The sequence below is a fragment of the Cataglyphis hispanica genome, chromosome 4 (assembly GCF_021464435.1).
Source record: "Cataglyphis hispanica isolate Lineage 1 chromosome 4, ULB_Chis1_1.0, whole genome shotgun sequence".
NCBI lineage: Eukaryota > Metazoa > Arthropoda > Insecta > Hymenoptera > Formicidae > Cataglyphis > Cataglyphis hispanica.
In genome coordinates, this window is record NC_065957.1 from 157,651 (window position 1) to 182,396 (window position 24,746).

Here is a 24,746-nt window from a genome sequence, read left to right on the forward strand (position 1 = left end):
TGAATTTTTGTATATAGTCAATTTCTGTGGCAACAATTTTCTGTGGCACAGCTATTATAAAAAAAGTTCTAGTTTGATATTGATAAGATAATATTTACGATTTTAGATTAAATTATATTTTACCCAATTGAAAATGGCAGTCCTTGCTTCATTCTACGTTTTCGCATGAACGGGTTTAATCCATTAATCACTTTTAATCAATTTTATACTATGAATTCAAGTCTTTTATTGGCAGAGACAACGCAATGACGACATCGCTCTCAGAGCTTAAACCTATTACATTCAAAAACGTCATTATTGATAGCATCGAAAATTAGCGGGTCTAGTGTAACATATATATAGAGATCCGTGGCCTCCGCACTTCGCACAGCATCATGGGTAACGGTGGGGATGGTGTCTTAACCTTCTTATATATAACTTTTAGACAGATGTAGGCGCGGCGAGAGACGAAGAGTAAGTGTAATGCTTTTGCGTGTGTCTCGCATCATGCTCGCCACATCTCGCGTACATCGTAAATTACCTCTGTCTCTCGAGTTTCACCGATAAAGTTCCACGATACAGATGGTTACCGCGACCGAACTGTCCGATTTCCATCCGTTATATTTATAGAGCGCACACCCGGTTTATTTTCTGCATGTCATTCGATCCTCGAAAAATATACATCCACTGGCTCTGACATGTCCTAATCGTAAGTGCTCGTCTGTGATGGGTGAACAACAAAGCGATGAAATATAGTTTTATATTATAAGATTATACTTATATGTAATGTTTGCGTGTGCGTGCGTGTGTGTTCGTATGTATTCGATTAATGTGGAAACGTAAAATATCAAATTTTTGATTTTTATTTTAAGCGTATTTCATTATATATTTTTTTTTTTGCTTTAATTAATTTTGTGGTCTAAGCATTAATCATCATCATCATCATCATCATCATCATCATCATCATCATCATGAAATGCAAGGTGTGACCAAGAAATTAAAAAGAAAAAAATTCGAAATATCTCGATGAAACGTGGCAAAATTTCGCCTATGGAGAAAAAGTACCATAATATTTTTTATAGTTTTTTTTTTCATATATTTTATGTGGAAAATTATTATGCTACAGTTAATTTTTCATCCTTCATGCACTATACATTGTTCATATATAGAGCTATATGCATACAGCACTCATACGAATACACACATATGAAAAAAATAGATTTAATTAATTGAGTTTGAAGAATAGCAAAGTTATTTTATAAATTATCAATTTATATGTTAATAAGATTTTTATTAAAAAGAACTTGTTAAGGGTTGAGAGAAATATAAAGATATGCAAATTAAAAAATTGTTTTAAATATTTGAAAAAGTATATGATTAAAATGATTGAAATTGAAGTAAATGATTCAAAGAGATCATCATTACATTTAGCATGGAATTTATTTATAATAATCTCAATAATTAGCTTATTTATATAAGATTTTTTAGCTAATTATTTATTTGTTAGTGTGTTTTTGCACATCTCTCCTAACTAGAATCATTACAATTGAAACACAAGTTGTAAGGAAGAAAACTCAGAATGGAATCTGCTATAACTGGGCGAAGGAGGAATGCCACACGGCATTCTGCGGAAGATCAAGCGCTTGATCAAATAGCTAAGGAGGTATGACTTTGATAAAAATATATGTAACACTTTGTATATATAAAATATAATATGCACAAATATCCAAGATTATATGAAAAGATAATTAAGGATATTAGTCTAAATAATTTAATTATTAAAAATAATGCAGTTAATTTAGTTATCTTTTTATTTTGTATGCACACATATACATATATATATATATATATATATATATATATATATATACATATATATATATTTTCATGCATCATAAGAATAAAAATTTTGCCATTGAAGATTTATTGCTATTCTCTTTCGATATTTTTTCTATATTAATTTATGTTGTAAATATTGAAATAAATCTATAATATATAAATAATAGAAATAATAAAAAATAATAAAATTATTTAATATATCATGTTTTTCTTATTTTAATAACTTGAAAAATATTAATATAATAACAGGGGAAAGGAGAGTTAAGCATGTTCTATTTACTATTAACTTATAATAATGATTGTGTATAAGTGCATACATATATTTAATTGTCAGTAGATATTTTTTATATTTATTTTTTAATATATATAATATTAGTTACATTTATAGTATATTCTTGAGAAAACAATAGTTCTAAGAGCGAATTATAGAAATATTGGCCATATATATTGAGCAAATAGGTAAATATAAATATATTAAACAAATTATTAGCAAATTATTATAGAAATATTTTATAACATTATCAAATGTTTGCAAATAAATTTTCTTAATATGTTTTAGATAATATTATATGTTAGTTTTTTTATTATTAATTTGCATATTCTTTTTTTTATTATTAATTTGCATATCCTTTGGGGAAATTATTATTTAAATATTACAATAAATTAAAGAAATTATTATATTTTTAGTGTATAACAATTGTACATTTATAATTCATACTGTCCAATAAGAATAAATAACAAATCATCTAAAAACTCATAATTGTTGTTTTGTTGTATTTGTACGCTAATGAATTAAGGAGCTTTATAATATGGTGATATGTTAATAATGAATCAAATGTAAATATATATTTTTGATAACAGGCTGGATTTTCCATACATACTTTCAGGCAGAAGCAAGACTTGCTGCTAGGAGACAAGCAAGAGCGGAAGCTAGAGAAATACGAATGCGTGAATTAGAGAGACAACAAAAAGAGGCAGAGGAGAATGCTGACAGGGTTTATGACATGTGTACAGGTAGTTTAAGAGTGAATAAATTTTAATAGTTTCATATATTTTTAGTTTTTTTTTATAGCTTTACGGACCTACAGAGCTACTATTTTGATATACATACATTTATACATTCTTTTATATAATTTATTTAAATATTTATTTATGTATATCTATAATTATAGCTGATGTGAACAGAACTATGAGAGTAACCCCAGATCCAGTACGTACATCACGGCTTCTTACAAATTCCAACAATTTCCAATCAAGTCGCAGATCTTCAGAAGATTCACTAGAAGATGCAGGATTAAGTAGAGATATTAGGGTATGTTTATAAGGTCTATTAAGTCCTAATAGCACTTATAATAATACTAACACACAGCTTTTTTATGTAGCTGGAATTAAAAGAATTTGAAGAAAAATTCAGAAAGGCAATGATAGCTAATGCTCAATTAGACAACGAAAAATCATCTTATGTCTACCAAGTTGATTTATTAAAAGATAAATTAGAAGAATTAGAGGAAACAACTGTACAATTACGTAGAGAATTGAGGGAAAAAAATCGAGATGTTGAACAATTAAAACGAGTCAATCAGAAATTAAAAGAAGATTTAGGTATTTGCAAGGCACAATTATTAGAAAGAGATACACTTATACAAGTACGTATATTTTTTATTGAGTATTATTTGTAACAGAATATATTTATAAAAAAATTTCTTGTACATAATATTTTTATTTCATCACATATCGTCTAAAATAAATTATAATTTAGGAAAATGGCTTAATTATCGTTGACAACGAAGGAAGCGAAGATGAAGATAATGAAAATATCGAAAATAGGCCATATTGTAGAAAAAGGGTACTAGTCAGTACAGAAGCTGCAGAATTATTGGAAACAGCTGGTAAAGGTTCACTTGGTATGTCGGGTCATGCATTTATTATTAAATAAAATGAAAATATTAAGTATAATATAGTAATTTTCGGCTAGTTTTCTTTAAATCTGGTAATATGGTAAGCAAATACTGCTCTCTTGTATTTGCTTATTACATCTAATGTAATATAATATTAACTTCTATATAATGTTCTATAACTTTGTTCTAGATGTCCGATTAAAAAAATTTGCTTTTGAAAAAAAGGAATTGCAAGATGAAATTCGACATTTAAGATTGGAACTGGAAGAAACTAGAAATCGTATGAGATCCGAGAGATCATCTGGCTCAGTATTAGGTTAATGTTTACATATATCTGTTTTAAAATTATATATGTAATTGTCATATATATATACATATACATACATACATACATACATACATACATATATATATATATATATATACATACATACATACATATATATATACATACATACATACATACATACATACATACATACATACATACATACATACATACATACATACATACATACATACATACATACATACATACATACATACATACATACATACATACATACATACATACATACATACATACATACATACATACATACATACATACATACATACATACATACATACATACATATATATATATATATATATATATATATATAATACATCATACATATTTTTTTATGGATTATAATATTATTTTATTTATATCAATTTATATCAATTTTATTTATATAATCAATATCTGTTGCAGCAGGTTGCTTGTCAGAAAACGAAGATATTCAGCGTGAGGCAAATAAATTGTTAGCAGATTATAAATTTAAATTGCAGAAAGCGGAACAAGATATGTCCACATTACAAGCAACAGTGGCTAGATTGGAAAGTCAAGTAATTCGTTACAAATCAGCTGCAGAAGCATCTGAAAAAGCAGAAGATGAATTAAAAGTGGAAAAAAGAAAGTTACAGAGAGAAGTATGAAAGTTGATTTTTCTATTATGAATAAAAAGATTTTGTACAAATATCAAAGTGCTTTAGAAAATTATTTATTAGACACATAAATTTATTAAAAATTTTTATTTTAAACTCAATTTACAATTCTTATTTTTTTTTTATATTTTTATTTTCAGGTAAGAGAAACGCAAGCTCGTGTAGAAGAATTGGAAACAGCTAACTCTCATCTGCAAAGGCGATTGGATAAACTTAAAAATGCAAAATCGGCACTTTTAAAGGAGCTTTGACAGAGTGATGTTTGCAGAGATATACAATGAATGTCATTTACTTATATCTTGATTACTGTGTGCCGATGTTGCCTCAATAATTAATACTACTTAACATTTTGAATGTAGTTTACAAAGGCGAAGATTATGTAATATCGTTATAACATTTCATATTGTAGTGGACGTCATTCGGACACAGATCCATAGAAAATTGCTGTGGAAAAGATTTCTTTTTACATTTATCAAGTTTTTGATACCAACTTTGTTACTCTTGCATTATAAGAATAATACTCTTGCTTTAGTGAAATAACAAGAGACTTTTTAATGCAATTTATATGTTAAAATTTTCTATAAATTTACAAGGAGATATGAAGCAGACCTTTTATATAAATGGCAAATAAATAGTGTATTCGTTCCTGTTTTGTTGCAATAAATTCATGAAAATTACTTAGATATATATATATATATATATATATATATATATATATATATATATATATATATATCTTTTTAAGCATAAAATATTTATATGAATGTACAATGATTAATAAGTACTTCACTACAAAACACCTTTTGCCGTATTAAATTTAATGCAGAGTAGAATATTTAAGTGGGATTTTCTTTTATATGTATATTTGTGATAGAAATATAATAATAGGATAAGACTAAATTCTAATTTCTAAACTAATATTGTAATTTATATATTAAATCGAATTACATCTCTAAATTTTAAATGTATTATGTTCAAACTTCTATATATCATTCTAGATTTCTAATACGGCTAAATTTCATATGGTGAAATGTGATGTAACTGATGTAAGGTTTCCAATTATTTCCATATGGGCAGAATATCATATCGGATATTGCAGAGTTCGATATACCGTGTCTTTTGACAAAACGTGATAATGAACATACATTGAAGCGCATTTATACAAGCACAAGCAAAGACACTATATTGTAGACAGAAGCCACAACTTCATGTTATTTCACTTAACAGGGCCAGAGAACGCATCTACCTTGGAGAGGTACCTGGAAAAAAGTTATTAGGATTTGACAGGATTCTGGATCGGGTTTAGTGATTTAATACTGACAGATGTGATGTATCAGCCAATTTGGCGGCCTTTTGTACTCGGCTGCCCGCATTTCGGAAGCTCCACTACACTACGGTGACGGCGGACAACCTACGACAGTAGAGAGATAACGGTAGGCAAGGCAGTAGGATTTCCGCGCATGCGAAATGGATTATTTTGCCGTTGATATACCGTGACTGTGAGGCCATGTTTTCCCCGATTTCCCGGGTCTGTGGTCTGTGGTTCGGGCGGTGTTCGATCCGGGGGGATTATAGTAACGGTGTTTACTGCATTATTACAATTTTATTGAAAAACTGCAGAGCTTTTAATATTTTCATAAAGATCAAAAATATAATATAAAAGGAAACAAGGATAAAAATAAAATAAAAAAAAAATATTTTATATATATGTAATATATACATATATTACATAAGTCTTCACAGAACAAATAATTTATGTTAGATGTGAATATCCAATTAAAATCTCTTGAATATCCAAAAAAATTTATGCTCTTTTTATGTAGTTTATGTCTAAACGATAAATTATAGATTATAGGTCTTTTTACACAAATTTTGCATCACACAATAATTTTATAATATATGAAATTTCTACAGATATAAAAATGAGAGGATAATAAATATTTGTAAAATATAGTATTGGGACTGAAATTGTTTAATTATATTTTTGTACATAAAACAATAAAAATTTAACATAAATTTATTGGAAATTACTGTGATATATATATATATATATATATATTAGCATTTGATGTATAGTCTAGTGCTACAATACATGCTTGATATCTTCTAAATTTATTCCTTCTGATACAGATTTATATGATTATGATCAATATTGCAAAAGTTGCGTTTTTATTTTTATGTCAAAATTTGAGCTCATTGCATAAAAATTTACATAGAAACATAAAATATAATGGACATGATAAATGTAATATATGTATATGAAAAAGGAATGGTCTCCCTTTGTGTGACCAACCACAAAGAAAATAAATTTTGTGGAACTATGGCAGATAATATCAAAGTTTTTAATAATAGAAACATATCATATATTATATGTTTATATCTCTATGCAAATTTCTGTGCTATATGCATAAACAATTGAGGATTTTTCTATATTTCTCAACGTTTATTCGCTAGTAACGCAATAAACATATTTTACAATCCCATTATCTAAAAGGACTGTTTAAGTAATTAATATTCTATCTTATTGAAGCGATTAAGTAATTATCCTTTTAATTCTATATGTGTACATATACATACATACAAACAACGTACACACATGCATACATGCGCGTGTATGCGCGTATACACACACACAACATATGTTTTCTTAATATACCACAAGATGTATTATTAATATAATACAATATCTATATTTTTTTTACATTGTAACTTATAATCCTATAGAATATATATTTGTGTATTTACAAGGATATTATATATAAACAATAATTAAGAATATAAAAAAACATCTATTAATTCATATAAAAAAAAGAAACAAAATCAATTTGTTCAGATAAATTATTAACAGATGTCTCATCTTAATAGGCATTCATATATTCGCGTAAGAAATCGCGAAATTATCATTGAATTTAATATGGAAGAATATATTTTTTGCTTTATACATAAAAATTGTTCATATTCATTCATTTTTATTTGAAGGCCTACATTACAAATGTATTTCAACCAAAGATTTTAATTAGATAATTATTCAATTTTGACGATCAAATTCAAAAACAATAAATGTATTTTGCATAATATTTAGTTGTTTTCTCAACTGACCAAATCTCCATATCCTTGAAAATAATATAAAAATTTCGAGGAGATTCCTGACAACACAAGATAATTTTTTTTTTGTATATTTAAAAACTTTAAAGTAATTTTTCTTTTTATATGTATTGATATAAACTATTTGTAATAAATTATTGCAATAGTAATTAATCATATTTATAAGAAGCATATTTTTGACTAACAAAACAGATGCTATTAAACTAAATAGATGATTTCACGATGTAACATTAATATACATTTTAAAAAATATTGAATTTGTATTTATGTGTTGTCTTGACTGTTCTGATATTACATTTTTTTGCTGTACGAAATGTTACATATGAAAACCGTGTTGCATTATTGAAGAATTGGCTCTTTATAACATCAATATAAAAATAAATTGTAATAAAATTCTGTTTTATTTGTAGGCCTAAAATGTATTACAGGTAATAAAAGTAGTCCTTTTGATATAATTTAATGTAATTATTTTGATGTAACTTGATGTCAAAATGATTACTTTTGCTACCTGGTGCTTAACTTCTACAACTGTGTATAATGGATTTTAATAATAAGTATTATAGTATAATATTCATCTCTGTGTGTGTGTGTGTGAGAATGTTATTATATGATTATAGATGTTTTGCGCATGTTTATCAGTCGATTGTATTCCATTTTGGATGAAATGGAATGATAAACTTTCTTGTAGAAGGGACAACATAGAGATCGAAATATACTATGCAAAATAATTCAAATTTATATTAATTTTAATTATATTATAGAAAGAAAATATAATAATGTAACACACAAAATATATGTGTGGGAATCTATAAATTTATCTTCAGAATATATCATATATGCAATGAATTGGGGTTATATTGGAAAAATGGTCAATATATATTATTAGATAATCAAAAAAAAAGTTTGTACAATTTTTACAGAGAATGCAGCAGAAAGCCGCATAAACTTGCTGGCCAGTTGATGGTTAAACAAATAATCATTACAAACAATTAAAAATATATATGTGCCTAATAAAAAATAAATGTGTATATTTTTTTAAAACTTCATGTATTAAAATAAAATATACAAAAATTACTGGCCATGGCACATAATATAAAATATGCTACATAAATTCTCCTTCCACCTTTGGTCATTGCCCTCATATTATGAACAAAAAATGCATTGAACATAGTGCAGAGACTTATTTAAATCTGTCATGCTCCTTTCATTTGCTTGTACTATATTATTTGTTGATTATGTCATAATTATGGTTTTTATGAATTTAGAAATACAATTGAGATAATTATATTTAAGAAACTAATCTGTTTATTTCGCCAATGAATTATAGAAAACTGTGACATCATCTGTACAAGATTAAAAAAGAAACATATATCTATACAATTGGCACGCCTTGGTTGTTAGTAAGGAGTATCTGAGTATATAAAAATGATGGTTATCACTGATTTCTAATAAGTATGTGTGTGATGTGTGTATATGTGTACATAAGTGTGTGTGTAAAACGCACTTATTCATAAATTACTCAAGTTGCAATACATTTGTTACAAATAAGGACCAGAGTAATTGGCCAGAGTAATAAGTTTTTTAATAAGGCTTTTCAATAATTTACATTTCAAGTTTTCTTTCTAAGAAGAAACTATTTTACTTTTACTTCACATCTCTCTCTGTTTCTCCTTATTTCCCTTCCGTTCTTCCTCAATCTTTCCTTCTCTTTTTTTCTTTCTTGCTCGCTCGCTTATTGGCACGCATGTACGGCACAAAACATCTGTATATTGTTACTATATATTTGTATGTTATGATCTATCAACCTCTTTAGTGTTGTATTTGCATTGCACAAATAGCTTTGACACTTGAAAAAGTTGTCATTAACCAACTTATATATACATGTATGCATATATAATACATACATATACAAACATGTATCTATATATTTATATACACAGGATAGGGACACCTAACTTTATGGTTAAATTATTTCTGTTATATAGTTATCAAAAAATATTTTTAATAAAAGTTCCATAGTTTTAGGAGGGAAATATAATGCATATAACAGATTTCTCATGCGATTTAAATGTTATTGATATTTTAACATTATTTTCATTTTTTAAATAAAATCATATATTTTTGTCTTATAGTCTTATATATCGATTGATATAAATCGACTTTTCTTAATATTTTACAGATAAAAAAATTAAGATAGAATTATTAATGAATTAATAATTAGAAGAGTGATAATTTTTATCTTAATTCTTTCATGTGTAGAATGATGAAAAGAATTGATTTATATACGAAAATATATATGATCCTATTAAAAAAATGGAGATAATGTTGACATATTATAAAAATTGCATAAGACCTGAAATATCGTAAAAAGACCTGTTGACATATATCATATTTTCCTTTTGAAATTATAAAACTTTTTTGGAAACATTTTTCAGTAACTACATGCATAATAAAGATAATTTATGTCATAAAGTTTAAGTGACCTATTCTGTTTATACATACATACATATGTACATACATATATGTATATATGTGTGTGTGTGTTTAAATATCTATTTCTATATCTTTATTTAAATATCTTACTTTACAAATTAATAATGGGCCATTATTATTGTGAGGCCATTAGTTGATGCTGTCATTTTTTGTAAAACACTTATTTAACTGTAGAATAGTTTTGTTGAGGATTTTGATTTGATGATACCCATGTGTTAAATACATCTCTGAAATAGATAAAATATATATATAAATATAAAATAAAGAAAGAAGTTATAGATTAGAAATATAGAAATCATCTATAAATCAGAAATATATTGCAAAATATATATATACTGAATATATAGTAACAAAATAAAGAATAAAAATATATAGCAAAATGCTTTAGTCTCAATTGCTTATTTTATGTTTTCTTTCCATAACATATAGAAATTAATCTAAAGTAGAAAAATTGAATATAATGCTCACGCAAACCTGCAATGGCTGACCACACATTCATTACTGCAATACTCGTCTTCCCATTCGTTATTAGATATAGCAGGATTGGGGCATCCTTGATGTATACAAGGTGATGGTCCTTGTCCTGTCATAGCCACTTGTGAGGCATTCACTGGCGAAGAACAACTCGACAATGTTTCAGATTTAATCGATAAATCCTCTTTTATATACTCAGCTCTAGATGGACTCATATGTATCATTTGTTGCTGTTGTTGTTGTTGCACTTGCTGTACTTGTTGCTGTGGTACCTATAAATATAATATTTTATAGAATATTGTAAAATATAATAAAACTATAATAAAAGCATACAATTATTTTATTTAAGACTATGCTATTAAAATTTAATTGTTTTATCAATACATTCATCATATACATTCAAGAAATATAATTTAATATATATTAAAAGTATATATATATATATATATATATATATATATATATATATATATTTATATATGATATGTACCATAAAATACACGACTCATGAAATTGTATCATATCAAGAGACACAACTATATATTGTATCATATCAAGAGACACAACTACATATCGTATCAAATTCAGGTGTCAACAAATGTATGCGGGGCGAACCGTGGTAGTTTTCCAACATATTCTCTGATACACTACATAGCTACATTATACTGTATGTTTTCTAGCAAGCTACACAATGATACAAAGTAACACTGTTCTTAAGATAGAGTACACAATTGTAACACAGTATCACACTGCTCTACACAATAAAAAATACCTAGGCACCTTACAAATTGAAAAAAAAAGAAAAAAAAATTACAATCATTTCCAGTTTCATAAAAAAATTGTAAAATTTCCATTAGGAAAAAATATAAATCTACTTATACCTGCATATATTGCTGTTGTGAGATCTGTTGTTGTATATGCTGCTGTTGCTGTTGTGTCATATGTGGTGGTACCATTACATTGCCCATTAAACCCTATAAAAAAACAAAAATGTAAAAATAAGTTTTATACAAACAATATTTTACTTATGTATAATTACATGATAAGCAAAACAATGATTTCTTCATTTAGAAAATGATGAATAATATGCTAATAAAATATTTATGTATTAAAATTTTTGCATGAAACATTTCTTCTTTAAAAACAAATATATAGTTACGTGTACAGTTGTAAAAATAAATATACATTATAATTTTATCAAAAACATATCTCTTTGTCTCTATTATGCATGTTTCTTATAGAAATTCTATCCTGCATTTATTTAAAAATACCTGTTGTTGTGGGTTTCCTTGCATCGTTAAATGATGAGGTGATTTTTTATTAATAGCCATCTGCTGCTGCTGTTGCTGTTGCTGCTGCTGCTGTTGCTGTTGCTGCTGTTGCTGCTGCTGTTGCTGTTGAGGCGACGAAGGTTGATGCTGGGGACTATAGATTTGATACGTTACATTTCCTGGCGCATTGTTGCTGGCATAGCCTGTGTATCCACTATATTGCATTTGCTGTTGTGGTTGTTGTACTTGTTGCTTCTGTTCATTTTCCCCTGCTCCTTTGCTCACTAGTGATGCTCTGTATGCCGCAAGAGCTTTCAGATATTCCTTCTTAGCTGCCTCGGTTTTCTTTTTATAATACTATATAAAGATTATATTAATTTTCAGCAATCATAGCACAATTTGTTAAATCCATAATAATGATGGCATTCATTGTAATTACAGAACAATACTTGACATAATTATTAATGATATCTCTCTTTCTCTTCTAAAAATATGATTATTAAAGTTGTAATATATTTACATTTTTATGCTCCATATCCAATGCGTCCCACATTGATGCAACAATCTTGGATACTTCACCAAAACTGGCATTTGGATGTTTACCCTTAATCACTGCCTGAGTGTCTCTGAAGAAAAGAGCATATGCCGATACTGGTCTGAAAATCATAAATGCCAACATATAAGATGTAGAAAAGTAATTTTACTTAAAACTTATATAATTTTTAATATCTTACTCATTAATAATAAAAACATAATATTATATTCTTATTAATATAAAAACACACACATATTATAATTATAATTAAAAAAAAAAAGAAAATTAAAAATATTAAAAAAGACCAAAATCGCATTCTTCCATGATAATCTTATGATAAAATATTTTAATAAATTTTTAATAATGTTTCAAAAATAGTTTTGTTTTATTCTGCTTTGAAGCATCTAATTTTTTTATTATTATGTTTTTATAAATACTTAATAAAATAATTCTTAATCGTATAAATAAAGCCATCGCCTTACAGAAAGTTACGTATCATCCAGATATGAATGATATAGCAACAGTCAAAATATTAGTACGTATGTTGCAGTCTTTATATTTTTTTATTAAATAAATGTAGTGATTGAATCAAACTGACAATTGAAAATGATGATAAGCATTAAATGCCAGTTGAAAATGCTAAGTAGCAGTATGTCGTCTGCTATGAGCTCAATATGGCTGCCTCAATCAAGTGGAGGACCGACCAATCAGAAATCGCCATGTCGCACCCGCTTCTCTATTTATTTAGGATTCTATATAGCTTGGAGTAGGCATCATATTGAAATTTATGCGCTTGTGCGCACGCATACTATATACATATATTGATACGTTAATATCTTACGTCAAGTTATGCGCAGCAACAGCAAGAACCGTGTATTTATATGCAAGTCCCCCAGTTATTTAATTATTTGATTTATTATAATAAAAAATTATAATACAATATAAAATAAAATAATGCAATAATACATCATTAAAGATAAGAAAAAGGAAGAAACACTGTGTGTGTAATGGGTGTAATTTTCGCAAATCTTTCATAGTCGCATATCTTTGAAACGAGATTCTTCAAATTGCCAAATTAATTTTTTCATTAATAATTGTATAAAAAACAATATTGTTACTCACTTTTGTGGTTCGTTAGGATCCCTTTTCTTTTTTTTCTTTTGTGCTTTTGTTTTCCTTTGATTTTTCGCTCCAGCATCGGCCGCTTCTGGCGACGGTGGTTCACGCTTGATCACTGTAATCTAAAACAAAAAAATATTTAGGGGACTCCAAAGCGCGCGCTTGTTTTGATAAATGCCAAAAAATTTAGAAATTGCTATTTAGTGGCAAATTACGCGAATAACAACTAATACATAAATATCATATATAATTTGACTTACCATCCCGGAATGTGGAGTGCTGTCATCGCTATCTTCACTGGTTGTAGTATTGTTATTCGTTTCCGTGATATTATTCACTTGCATAGCAGTGGGACTGCCTCCGGTCGGGCTTCTATACTGTATTTGTTGTTGTTGTTGTTGTTGTTGTTGTTGTTGTTGCTGCTGCTGCTGCTGTTGTTGCATTTGCTGCTGGGAATGCATGTACTGTATATGTTGCATTTGAACTTGCTGCTGCTGTTGCTGTTGCTGCTGTTGTTGCTGTTGCAACATTAACATTTGCTGGCCACTGTGTTGTTGTTGACGTGAAGAGCTCATTGTTGCATATGAATCTTGAGAGTTGCCATATGCCGAACTGAACAGATAAAAAAAAATTTGAATATTTTTTCTAGATAGAGAAGAATGACAATAGAAAATGTGAAATAAGAAATTAAATTTGCTCACGAATAAATTAGAACACGAGTAAATTAGATTGTTTGTTAATGCGAGTATTGTTGATTCGCATTATATTATATGTTTGTTATAAAACTTGTGTCTTTTAAGATTCTCATAACATAATCATAAACTGCAAGTGCTCTGCACAAGCATTATAATTCTGAGATAGAAAAAAAATGTAGACTATTCCTTTATGTAGAGCGTTAAGATTTTAATTAAAAGTTTAAGAACATTAGTTGAGTTTGTGAATATACAATACAACAGCAAATCGCGATATAAATCTTGATACTGAAAGCGAAGTTCAAAAGATGACATTGCCAAAGAAGATAAAAAGGTATATGGCTAGAGTATATTTTCACTATTTTAAAGCTAATTGAATAACTTTTGAGATATGGTCGGGCAATGTCAGCCATGGATTATTTACGATACCTAATTTATATAATTTGCCTTCTGTACTTTTCCTAACTCAACTCAACCTATTTTCATTATCTTCTTTATCAGCTAAGCTTGTTGTAAAGATTCTATTTTTATAAGTATAATATTATGCAGGAAAGATTACATTGTAATATCATAAGATTAATAATATCGAAAAAAATTCGTTTATAAGTTTTCAATTTTTTTTTTCTTCATTTGACACCGACATCGTTTTTCGTAATAAAGTTTCTTTTTAATATTTTAATATAAAATTCTTTTTAATATTTAAATATAAAATTTGTGCTAATTAGGTTTATAATTGTCAATCTATAGTCGCAAACACCATTATCGTTGCATATTATTAATTATTGATGCTATCTTCATCTGTTTACGAAGTTTGTTTATGCGTCTCACTACATAATACAACATTCTATATAAGAGCTTGATTAGTATATGCGTTATGTTATGCACATAAGATAATTGCACGTAGATAACTCTTGGTAATATATTTGCTTTGATTCATGGAATTAATGATAGCGCGCATATAAATCGAATATTTTTATTCAATGCATTTTTCTCTCTCTAATCAGATTGATTACAGTATAGAAGATGCAGTGTATGTATATATAATGCGACAAGTATAGCTTATTTGATACTCTAAGATATATATCTCTAAATAAAACGCGAAGAGAAAAAAAAGATATCCACTGTTATTTTTCTCTATTTCGGAATATATTAGTTCACTAAAAAAAGATCTCGACGATCTAAGTTGCAATCATAAGATTACGTAATAACAAGTTCTAATCAGTATAATGATAGCTACATTATATGTATAGCATTAAATAGGTTTTTTTATATAGGTATTTTTGCACGTTTAGAGATTGAAGTTATCCTTCGAAGTGGATTCAGTATACATGATTTTAATCGAACATCATGAAAACCGCACATATAAAAACATATTTTAAAAGTTTTATATTTTATAACTGTATACATTTAAAGTTTTCAAAAATATTATACTTTTCAATATATCATACACTCTTCATTATCATTTTCGTAAATTTTAAAATTTGTATTAGATCAAAAAGTAAAAAGTATTTATTGATATTGCTTTCCGAAATTACATTTTTGAGGAATGAATTTTAAACCTCGTGCTATAGTTATGCATCACGCCCATGTCGCACGATACGCGATAACACAGGGGCTTCTCTTCTGCTTGTCTTACATATTATTACACTGTAATGTATGATCACAAGATAAATATTTTTAATTGTGCGTGCATAATATACGATGTATTATAAATATGGCGATTAGAATTGGCTTTACTGAAATTGCTGCAAAACAACGTGCACAACGAAAGACAAACTTCTATAATTTGGAGTTATACAAATAATACGCCGCGATAAAGCGTGATGTTTGCCTTATATGTCATGCAAGGAAATATATTACTAATTTAACTATCTTCTATTCATAGAAATTTAATCAAATTTCCCAAGAAATTGCATATAGTTCTTCTTATTTCTGAATTCTAGTAATTTTACAGATTTTTCAATCATTTAATTCTTTCATATCTTTTTTTTGCTATTAGTATTTGCTCAAACATTTTCCGCATAGAAACTTATAGATTATGGATTTCTTCAAAAGGCATAAGAGACTTTTGTTAATATTTCATTATTGACAATATCTAATGTATGTACTTTTTAACTAATCACAAACTATAACAAGTTAACTAATTCACGATTTCGATTAAATAATAACATTTCTTGATTCTTTATGTATTATTGCATAAATAATTCAAAAATGAATTGAAACATGATTATGTTTGTTTATACACATATGTGACTCGTTTTATACATGTATATTTGTGACTGGAAATCTACTAGAAGATTTTTAATCATAGATTAGAAGATAGGAGATTTTTTAATCATATTTACCTGACATTAATTTGTTGCATCGAATGTTCTTGCTGTAAATAGAGTTGCTGTTGGTATCCATTATCCAGATTCAGATTATCTGGTGATTGCTGCATACCGTTACCTTGCATCATCTATAATAATTTACCATATATAAAATACTAATAATACTAATAATACACAAAACAGAACTATATTATTTATAAAAAATTTATTTATTATTATTTATAAAAAACTATATTATTTATAAAGAAAACTTTTAATTATACTGGTTCGGTAATTTTATTCGATTTTTTTAACTTTTATTATGCATAATAAAAAAACGTCAGCTATGTGACTATTCAGAGAATGCAAATTTTTTTTTTCATAATATTAATATAAATATCATGGTTAGAAATAATTAAGAATCATTTTTGGCCGTAAAAAATCACGAGAATTAATTTCCTCAAAGTTTTTTTCTCTCCAATAAAAATCACAGAATTTCTACTATGTGTGTGCGTTTGAATATTTCTGTATCTCTTCATCTTGAAGTTAAAGAGAGAGAGAGAGAGAGAGAGAGAGAAAGAGAAAGAGAAAGAGAAGTCACGATGAGTATACATCTAAAAATAATGTCTTGAATGTTACATGAATAATGCTCGAACGCGGAAGTTGTTAAATGGTCGATACATCATTCCGACATTTTTTCTATATCTCCAACGCGTAATGGCGTGTATATTATTATTATGCGTTGTTAAGCCTAGTACACATTTGCGTACATACTATCTATGAAAAGTTCGTAGATAATATCCACAATCATTATTCATCAATTGTGTACAGGCAATATTTTCCGTTCATAATTAGTTATTATGCTTCCAAGAAAATTTTAAATTGTTTGATTTGACAAAATCATCTTTCTTGACCAATATAGATTATACAAATATTTCGTATCTAGATATTGTCTATTATATTTTCGCTAAAAATTAAAAAACACTAGACAAAGTCTGTAAATTGGGATGTGTCTGCAAACAAATCCCCTCTCATTAAAAGTATTTTTAACCACACTTAAGAGTTTATTTTAATTACGAAGAAAGCCAGCAGTGAAAATATTTTCGGAGAACAGAGTCTCTCTTAAATTTTATTAAAGATATACAACGAATTAATAAATGAAAAATATTATTCATACGACACTCAATGTATAAAAATCACATTATTCACACAAGCGCAAATATATGTAAACTAAAATCGATTTTCAATTCAATTTCTTAAATCTTTAAATCATTTGCCCTTATCAGCAATTCTATCAGACCTAATACCAATACTGTACATATATATATATATACATATACATACATATATATATATATATATATATATATATATATATATTATAGTATAGACATCATTTACGATTGCGTTTATTTGGTGCTAAAAGTGTTAGAAATGTTTGACCGTAATCGTAAGAAAGATTTTTTTAAATTAATTAATCAAACACTCTCAGTTTTTGTAGCATAAAAATAAAGCATTTGTATTGTTCGCGGATTTTATACACAGGTATATACTAAACTTTACATATTTTTATTTAATATTTTTCATTTTGTGCTAAAGACAATAGACATTGTTCGCATATAAAATATTTATCCGAGCACAGTTCGCGGCTAAATATTGCCTGTGTACATTGCTCGCGAATATGCGTCTGTGAGAAATGTATGTTAAGTGCATATTAAGCGTAAAAAACTTCTCGTTTAATAAAAAATTTTATTAAGAGAAAATTTGTGTTTGTACATTTTAACTAAGAACACATGCTAGCCTACAAACTTGCCTGATATTTTTCATTTAGAGTAAAAAAACAACGAACATTATACAAAATATATATTTGTTCGTGTGTTTTGCTAATTTGATGAATAAGTACGTACAAGAATATATATAGGTGTATACTAAATTTTACGATTTTAACACTTGTCAAATTGTCATTGAAACATACCTGTGGCTGACCATATGCTTGCATGGACTCGTGTTGCTGATGCTGTTGTTGATGCTGTTGTTGTTGATGCTGTTGATGCTGTTGTTGATGTTGTTGATGCTGTTGTTGATGTTGCTGTTGTTGTTGGTGCGAATGAGAATGGATAGTTGGTATATCAAAATCCTCATCACCGAAACTCGGTGTATGAAACGTCTGAAACAAATAAATTATGAATAGTTTTTTTTTTTTTTATATAGTTGCAAACTCCATAGAAAGCAAAAAGTACATATATTGCCTCATAAAATAAAATATATTTTATGAGCAGATTTGCATAACTATCTCTCCTTAACAAGATAGTGTTAATGAAAAGATTTTTCTTTTAGTTCCTTCTTCTCAACATTAACGATCGAAAGAGAGATAAAAATAAAGGGTTTCAGAAAAAGACTTTTCCTTCCTTTTTAATAAAAAAGAGAAATTGATGTGTAATAAAAAAATATAATCAAAGAATCAATTTTGACTGTCCTATATAAAGGATGATAAATAGCATTATATCGTTCAGAATCCTTTTAGCAATTTATTTTCCTTCACAAAGGGGAAGAAAAATTAATTTATCATAATGTACGCATGATGGTGGAAGGAATAAAAGTTTTAAAATTGAATTTAATAGTATCAGGAGGAATATATTTTCCTTTGAAGAAATATGCCTGTCTCTCGATTGACGATGTAGCTATAATACGGGTAGAAGAAAGTGGAGTAAGATAGTGATTTAAGATATGTCGATTTTTCATTATTTTTATGATAACGTAAAAATAATGATTTATTTTTTAGATTCACTAAAGCTTATTTATTATCTGTAATAATTGAAAAATTGATAAATAAATTAAAATTTTTTCAAATTAGATTTTTCAAAAGTGTGACAATCATCTTGTTCCTATATACTGATATAACTTTTAAAATTGCCATAAGATATCAAAAAATCCAGTTAAAAATAGACTTTTTATAAGAATAAAAAATTTATTGTAATAAGCTTTTTATATTACTTTATTATTATATTAATTTGGATATTATAATATTTAAAGACACAAATAAAAAAATAGAACAAGAAATATTTATATGGCTCAAAAAACTATTAAAATATTAAAACAATATAATTATTAATTTATTATTAAATTATTATTTAAGGATATTTAAAATAATTTAAATAAAATCAAATATTCACTATATTATTTATCTCAAAAATGTTAAATATTAATATATTATCATGCATTTTTAGCTTTTATACTGAAAATGATTTCATAAAAATAGTAAAAGTATTTACTATAATTATGTAATTTGCTATAAACAAACAAATTACGTACATAAGTACGGATACATTCAAAATATATATTTATAAATATATTTTTTTATTATATTTTCGTTGACAGATTGAAATCAAACTACAAGAAATTATTTATTAATATCAAAAATCTCTAATGAGTTGAGCATCACTCTCGTCATTTGCTATTATTTTACAAAAATTAGTATTATTCGATATCTTATCTATTTGATTATCTTACTTCCCTTTCCCCTACTTTTCATGTCTGCATCGATTTTATTTTATTAAATATCCGTGTCTGTGAATTTAGCACGATCTTTTACAAATTTCAAAAAAATATTAAGAGTTCTAATAGCACTTTTCATAGTTCTATAGTTCCTGACAAAAATTTAAAAAAGTTCCGCATTCCTTATATTAAAAAATCGAAATTGAAAAAACGTCGTGCTAACTTCGCGAATCTAGCACGACACTCAGCCCTCTAAAGTACTAAGACGAGTTAAATTTTATCATTTTTGGCAAGAATTCCCGATAGTTCTAGTCAAGTTCAACATATATATGTAATTTCGGAGAGAGATATTCCATCAATTACTAATTTTTAAAGAATTTTTAATATTTACGCCCAGCACGACATTCTGTAAAAATGTGTCATACTGATGATTTTTCGCAGTTCTAACGGTAGTTCTCGATAATTCTATTAGAGTTCTATAATTTAGAAATATTTTTATGAAGAGTTCCCATCATTTATTATTTTTTAAATAATTTTTATTATCTCTAGCACGACACCTTCCCTTCTAAAGTATTAAAACGCGTTGAATTTTATTATTTTTGATAAAAGTTCCCGATAGTTCTAGTCAAGTTCAGCACATATATGCAATTTTGAAGCGATATTCCACCAATTAATAAATTTTAATGAATTTTTAATATTTACGCCCAGCACGACATTCAGTGAAAAAGTGTCATGCTGATGATTTCTTGCAGTTCTAATGATAGTTCTCGATAGTTGTATTAAAATTCTATGCTTTAAAAATATTTTTACAAATTTTAATACTTTAGAGGGGAAAGTGTCGTGCTGGAGATAATAAAAATTGTTTAAAAAATAATAAATGATGGGAACTCTTCATAAAAATATTTCTAAATAATCATAAAACTCTAATAGAGAACTATTGAGAACTACTGTTAGAAACCGTTAGAACTGCGAAAAATCATCAGCACAACACATTTTTACTGAATGTCGTGCTGGGCGTAAATATTAAAAATTCATTAAAAATTAGTAATTGATGGAATATCGCTCCGAAATTACATATATATGTTGAGCTTGATTAGAACTATCGGAAACTCTTGTCAAAAATAATAATATTTAACGCATTTTAGTACTTTAGAGGAAAGAGTGCTAGACTATTAAAAATTTATTAAAAATTATTAATTGGTGGAATATCGCTCTCAAATTGCATATATATATGCTGACTTAACTAGAACTATCGGGAACTCTTGCCAAAGATGATAAAATTTAACGCGTTTTAGTATTTTAGAGGGTGTCGTGCTAGATTCGCGAAGTTAGCACGATGTTTTTTCAATTTTGATTTTTTCATATAAGGAATGCGGAACTTTTTTAAATTTTTATCTTAGGAAGTACAGAACTATGGAAAGTGCGAACTTAGAACTCTTAATATTTTTTTGAAATTTGTAAAACGTCGTGCCAACTTCACAGATACTAAATATCCACATTACTAAAGTATTGTGCCTAAGTGACGATTCAATATTGTTCAATATTCAGTATCTGAATAACTGCATCATGTAATTCACGTGATCGTGTGATGCAATAGAACGAGGCAGTTGTTGCATAAATCAAATTTATACATGCCATTAACTGTTTTATTGCAACCTATTCCACGGATCGTTTATCGCGAAATTCATTTTATGTTTACGTGCTCGTGAGACTGTTACTCGCGATACTCATGGTGGACATTATGATCTAATTCGTATACAATGCCCTAATCATTATGTCAAACTATCATGAAAATCGAGCATTTTCGATTATTTACAATAGAAAATTATCATTAATTAAATGTTTAACGATATTTCATTGTGCCCAATGTCGTTGGATACTTTATGCTTTATCATTGCCCATTTTTGCTTCCACTTCTACAGTGATATTAAATTCGTAAAGCATATCAAATCGCAGATAAATGCAGAATTAGAGGAAGAAAAGAGAGAAAGGAGGTTAGTAATAGTTTGGGACTATTGGTGAAACGCGAAGCACGAAGAAATATCATCCTTCCTTTCCTCCGTCGTCGTCGTTGTCATCGTCGTTTTTCTTTTCCTCGCTGTGAACTAAACTCGTTCCGCCATCTCGTTAAAACTTGTGCGCAACTCTCACAACTTGGTTCTTCTTTCTGAAGAAATATTATTTAGATGGTTTCCTGGTTATGCAACTCACTCTCCCCCTCCTCTTCTATATAAATTGCATATTATTTCAATACAGATTGTGTGCAATAAATTCTTTCGCGTATACAATGTTTAAAGTAAAAGTAATATTAGACAGAAACAAAACGTTAAACATTCTTGTAACATTAAAAAGAGAAGTTTAAAAATAAAAATTAATAGCTATTAGAATATCAATCATCATTGAAAGCGTAAAATAAAATGCGAGTGTCTTAAAAATTGATAGTACAAAAATAACAGATCAGCTGTGGAAATAAAAAAGAGAATATCTTAATGTGATCGATATGAGAGATTGCTACATGTATATCATTGTAAATCAATAACTATGATGAGAAAAAATGCGATTGAACAAGCAAAAATGAAAAAAGTCTAAAGATACATAAATTCTATTGTTATAAATTGTTTTACGGGAATATTAGGACATTTCTTATCTGTCAATCTACTGTCTAATATCGCGAAATTGAAATAAAAAAATTTAAACAACGCTAAACAACAAAATTACATTTTGATATTTATCGCAGATTGACAATTACCGGACGCTTAGATTGAATCCGGCGACAAGCGACTGATTGAATGAGTTTCTACATTCGCTCGGAACATGACTGCATTCACTAACTTTCAACGTGTGCTCTCTATTCTATTCTCATATATATTTTTTTACACAAATATATTCTTTCTATCATGATTGCGATAAATTAGACGATTAGATCACACGTCTAATTCTAAATCCGTAAAAAATACACTACGAGAGCCGATTATTTTGCATTATATAAACGTAACCGGTCATTAAATTAAATTGCAATGCTGATCTACTTTTTTGTTCAAAATAATTTAAATAAGAAGAGAAATCAAAAAATGAATAAAAAAGTAAAATATTTTGTCCGGATTATCTTAAACGATCGTTTAATGACGTTCCATTAAATTAGACGTACTTAAACAAAGTCACTCTGCAAATCCAATAATCAAAATCAAAGCGCTTAATAAAGAAGCTCTTAATGATAAAATAAATCAATTAATTTTGAAACATTTTGATGAAAATAATACCGAATTATTTTTATTCTTATAAAATTAAAACGATTGATTTGTCTATTAAATTTGATATTTCGTAATTGATTGTCAATATTCGTTGCACTCGTTCAATATTTTGTAATTTATTGCCAATATCTGTTCTATGTGGAAAATAAACTGCCGAGGGCATTGGGATACGCTCGAAATATTACTAGATATTGTTTTGATTTTATTTTCGGATATTACGTTCTGGTTATTTTTAATTTTAAAAAGTGAACTTTATATTAAAGATTTCTTAGGCATTTTGATGAACATTACATTAAATATTTCATAGCAACTTCCCAGCAGTAATTGGACATTATACTATTAACAAGAAAATATTCTTTTTTAAAATATTCTCTCATCTTTATTAGAGCAATCTGCTATTTTTGCAAGATGCAAAAAAAACAGGTATTTTTTTCTTGAGCATTACTAATGAATATTACAAAGCATTACATCAAAGGGTACAATAATTCAGCATTATTAGATATTATTAGGATAATAAGTACACACATTTTATGTCAACAGTTTACACATTTCTCAGTTTCACATCCCCTATTTTTTTTTCTTATCGCTCATTATTATTTTCATATATCCGTATATCTTTTTTTTCAATCGCTCATCATTATTTTCATTAAACTGGCCCACTTATATAAGACAGATTCCGTTATTTCAATTTCCATTTTGTATCTCACTTATAAGTCGTAATTACAGTTTCGAACGAATTGCTTAATTTTCATGCACTATATAAATGATTTCTCTTCTTGCGAAATAAATGAAATAAGCAGCTTTATATATATATATATATATATATATATATATATATATATATATATATGAAATTATTAATAAAAAAATAAGCTGGTGCTATAGATTATACGCGTATTCGCAATTTATGTAGTTCGCAAATAATAATAAAAAAATTGTAGAAAAAAATTTCGTTAAATTCGCATTCATGATTCATCATTCATTTTGATTCGCCGTCGGAACGGCTTTTCAACAAACTCAAAGAGCGTGAATCAATTCGTATCGAGCGTTCGTATCGATTCGTGGTTTGTATGGCTCATATTGAGAAGTAAGAAATTAAAATAAAGACATTGTATCATTTATATTTAATTGAAATTAGATAAAAGCACCTGCGCAAATGCTTGCAGAAACATCGCGATAAATTACAATACGTTCACTATGATGATGAATCACGAATCACGAATGATTAATTACGACTCGCGCGAATAGCTGGAGAATCCACAATAGCGAAGAACGAATTTCGGTAAAATTCACGAA

The 24,746-nt window shown here is 27.4% G+C and overlaps 2 protein-coding genes across 17 annotated transcripts in view; one reads left to right on the forward strand and one right to left on the reverse strand.

Annotated features, from left to right (window-relative positions):
• Positions 1–346: 346 nt before the first annotated feature.
• On the forward strand, positions 347–5,249 carry LOC126848757 (leucine-rich repeat flightless-interacting protein 2). 9 transcript variants are annotated; one of them, XM_050589915.1, is made up of 9 exons: positions 354–453; positions 1,487–1,642; positions 2,706–2,832; positions 2,991–3,130; positions 3,201–3,464; positions 3,578–3,722; positions 3,907–4,032; positions 4,474–4,691; positions 4,847–5,249. In XM_050589915.1, exons 2-9 carry the CDS (start codon positions 1,559–1,561, stop codon positions 4,955–4,957), a joined length of 1,215 nt encoding a protein of 404 aa, XP_050445872.1. In that variant the 5' UTR covers positions 354–453; positions 1,487–1,558; the 3' UTR covers positions 4,958–5,249. The 9 variants fall into 9 exon arrangements, with proteins under 9 accessions (XP_050445878.1, XP_050445872.1, XP_050445871.1 ...); XM_050589914.1 differs by having other exon boundaries at positions 367–688; XM_050589916.1 differs by having other exon boundaries at positions 367–688; positions 1,515–1,642.
• Positions 5,250–7,034: 1,785 nt separating this feature from the next.
• The window catches only part of LOC126848756 (alpha-protein kinase 1-like), a 67,988-nt gene continuing 50,276 nt past the window's right edge, over positions 7,035–24,746 (reverse strand). For 6 of the 8 annotated variants that reach the window (XM_050589908.1, XM_050589906.1, XM_050589912.1 and 3 more), the window contains 9 exons: positions 18,680–18,871; positions 16,741–16,853; positions 13,964–14,315; positions 13,707–13,825; positions 12,570–12,705; positions 12,050–12,406; positions 11,660–11,752; positions 10,773–11,050; positions 7,035–10,531 (listed from right to left, as the gene is read on the reverse strand). In XM_050589908.1, coding sequence (XP_050445865.1) covers positions 10,465–10,531; positions 10,773–11,050; positions 11,660–11,752; positions 12,050–12,406; positions 12,570–12,705; positions 13,707–13,825; positions 13,964–14,315; positions 16,741–16,853; positions 18,680–18,871 — 1,707 coding nt within the window. In that variant the 3' untranslated portion in view covers positions 7,035–10,464. The remainder of the gene's footprint in view (positions 10,532–10,772; positions 11,051–11,659; positions 11,753–12,049; positions 12,407–12,569; positions 12,706–13,706; positions 13,826–13,963; positions 14,316–16,740; positions 16,854–18,679; positions 18,872–24,746) is intronic. The other 2 variants (XR_007687305.1, XM_050589907.1) reach the window with 2 other exon arrangements.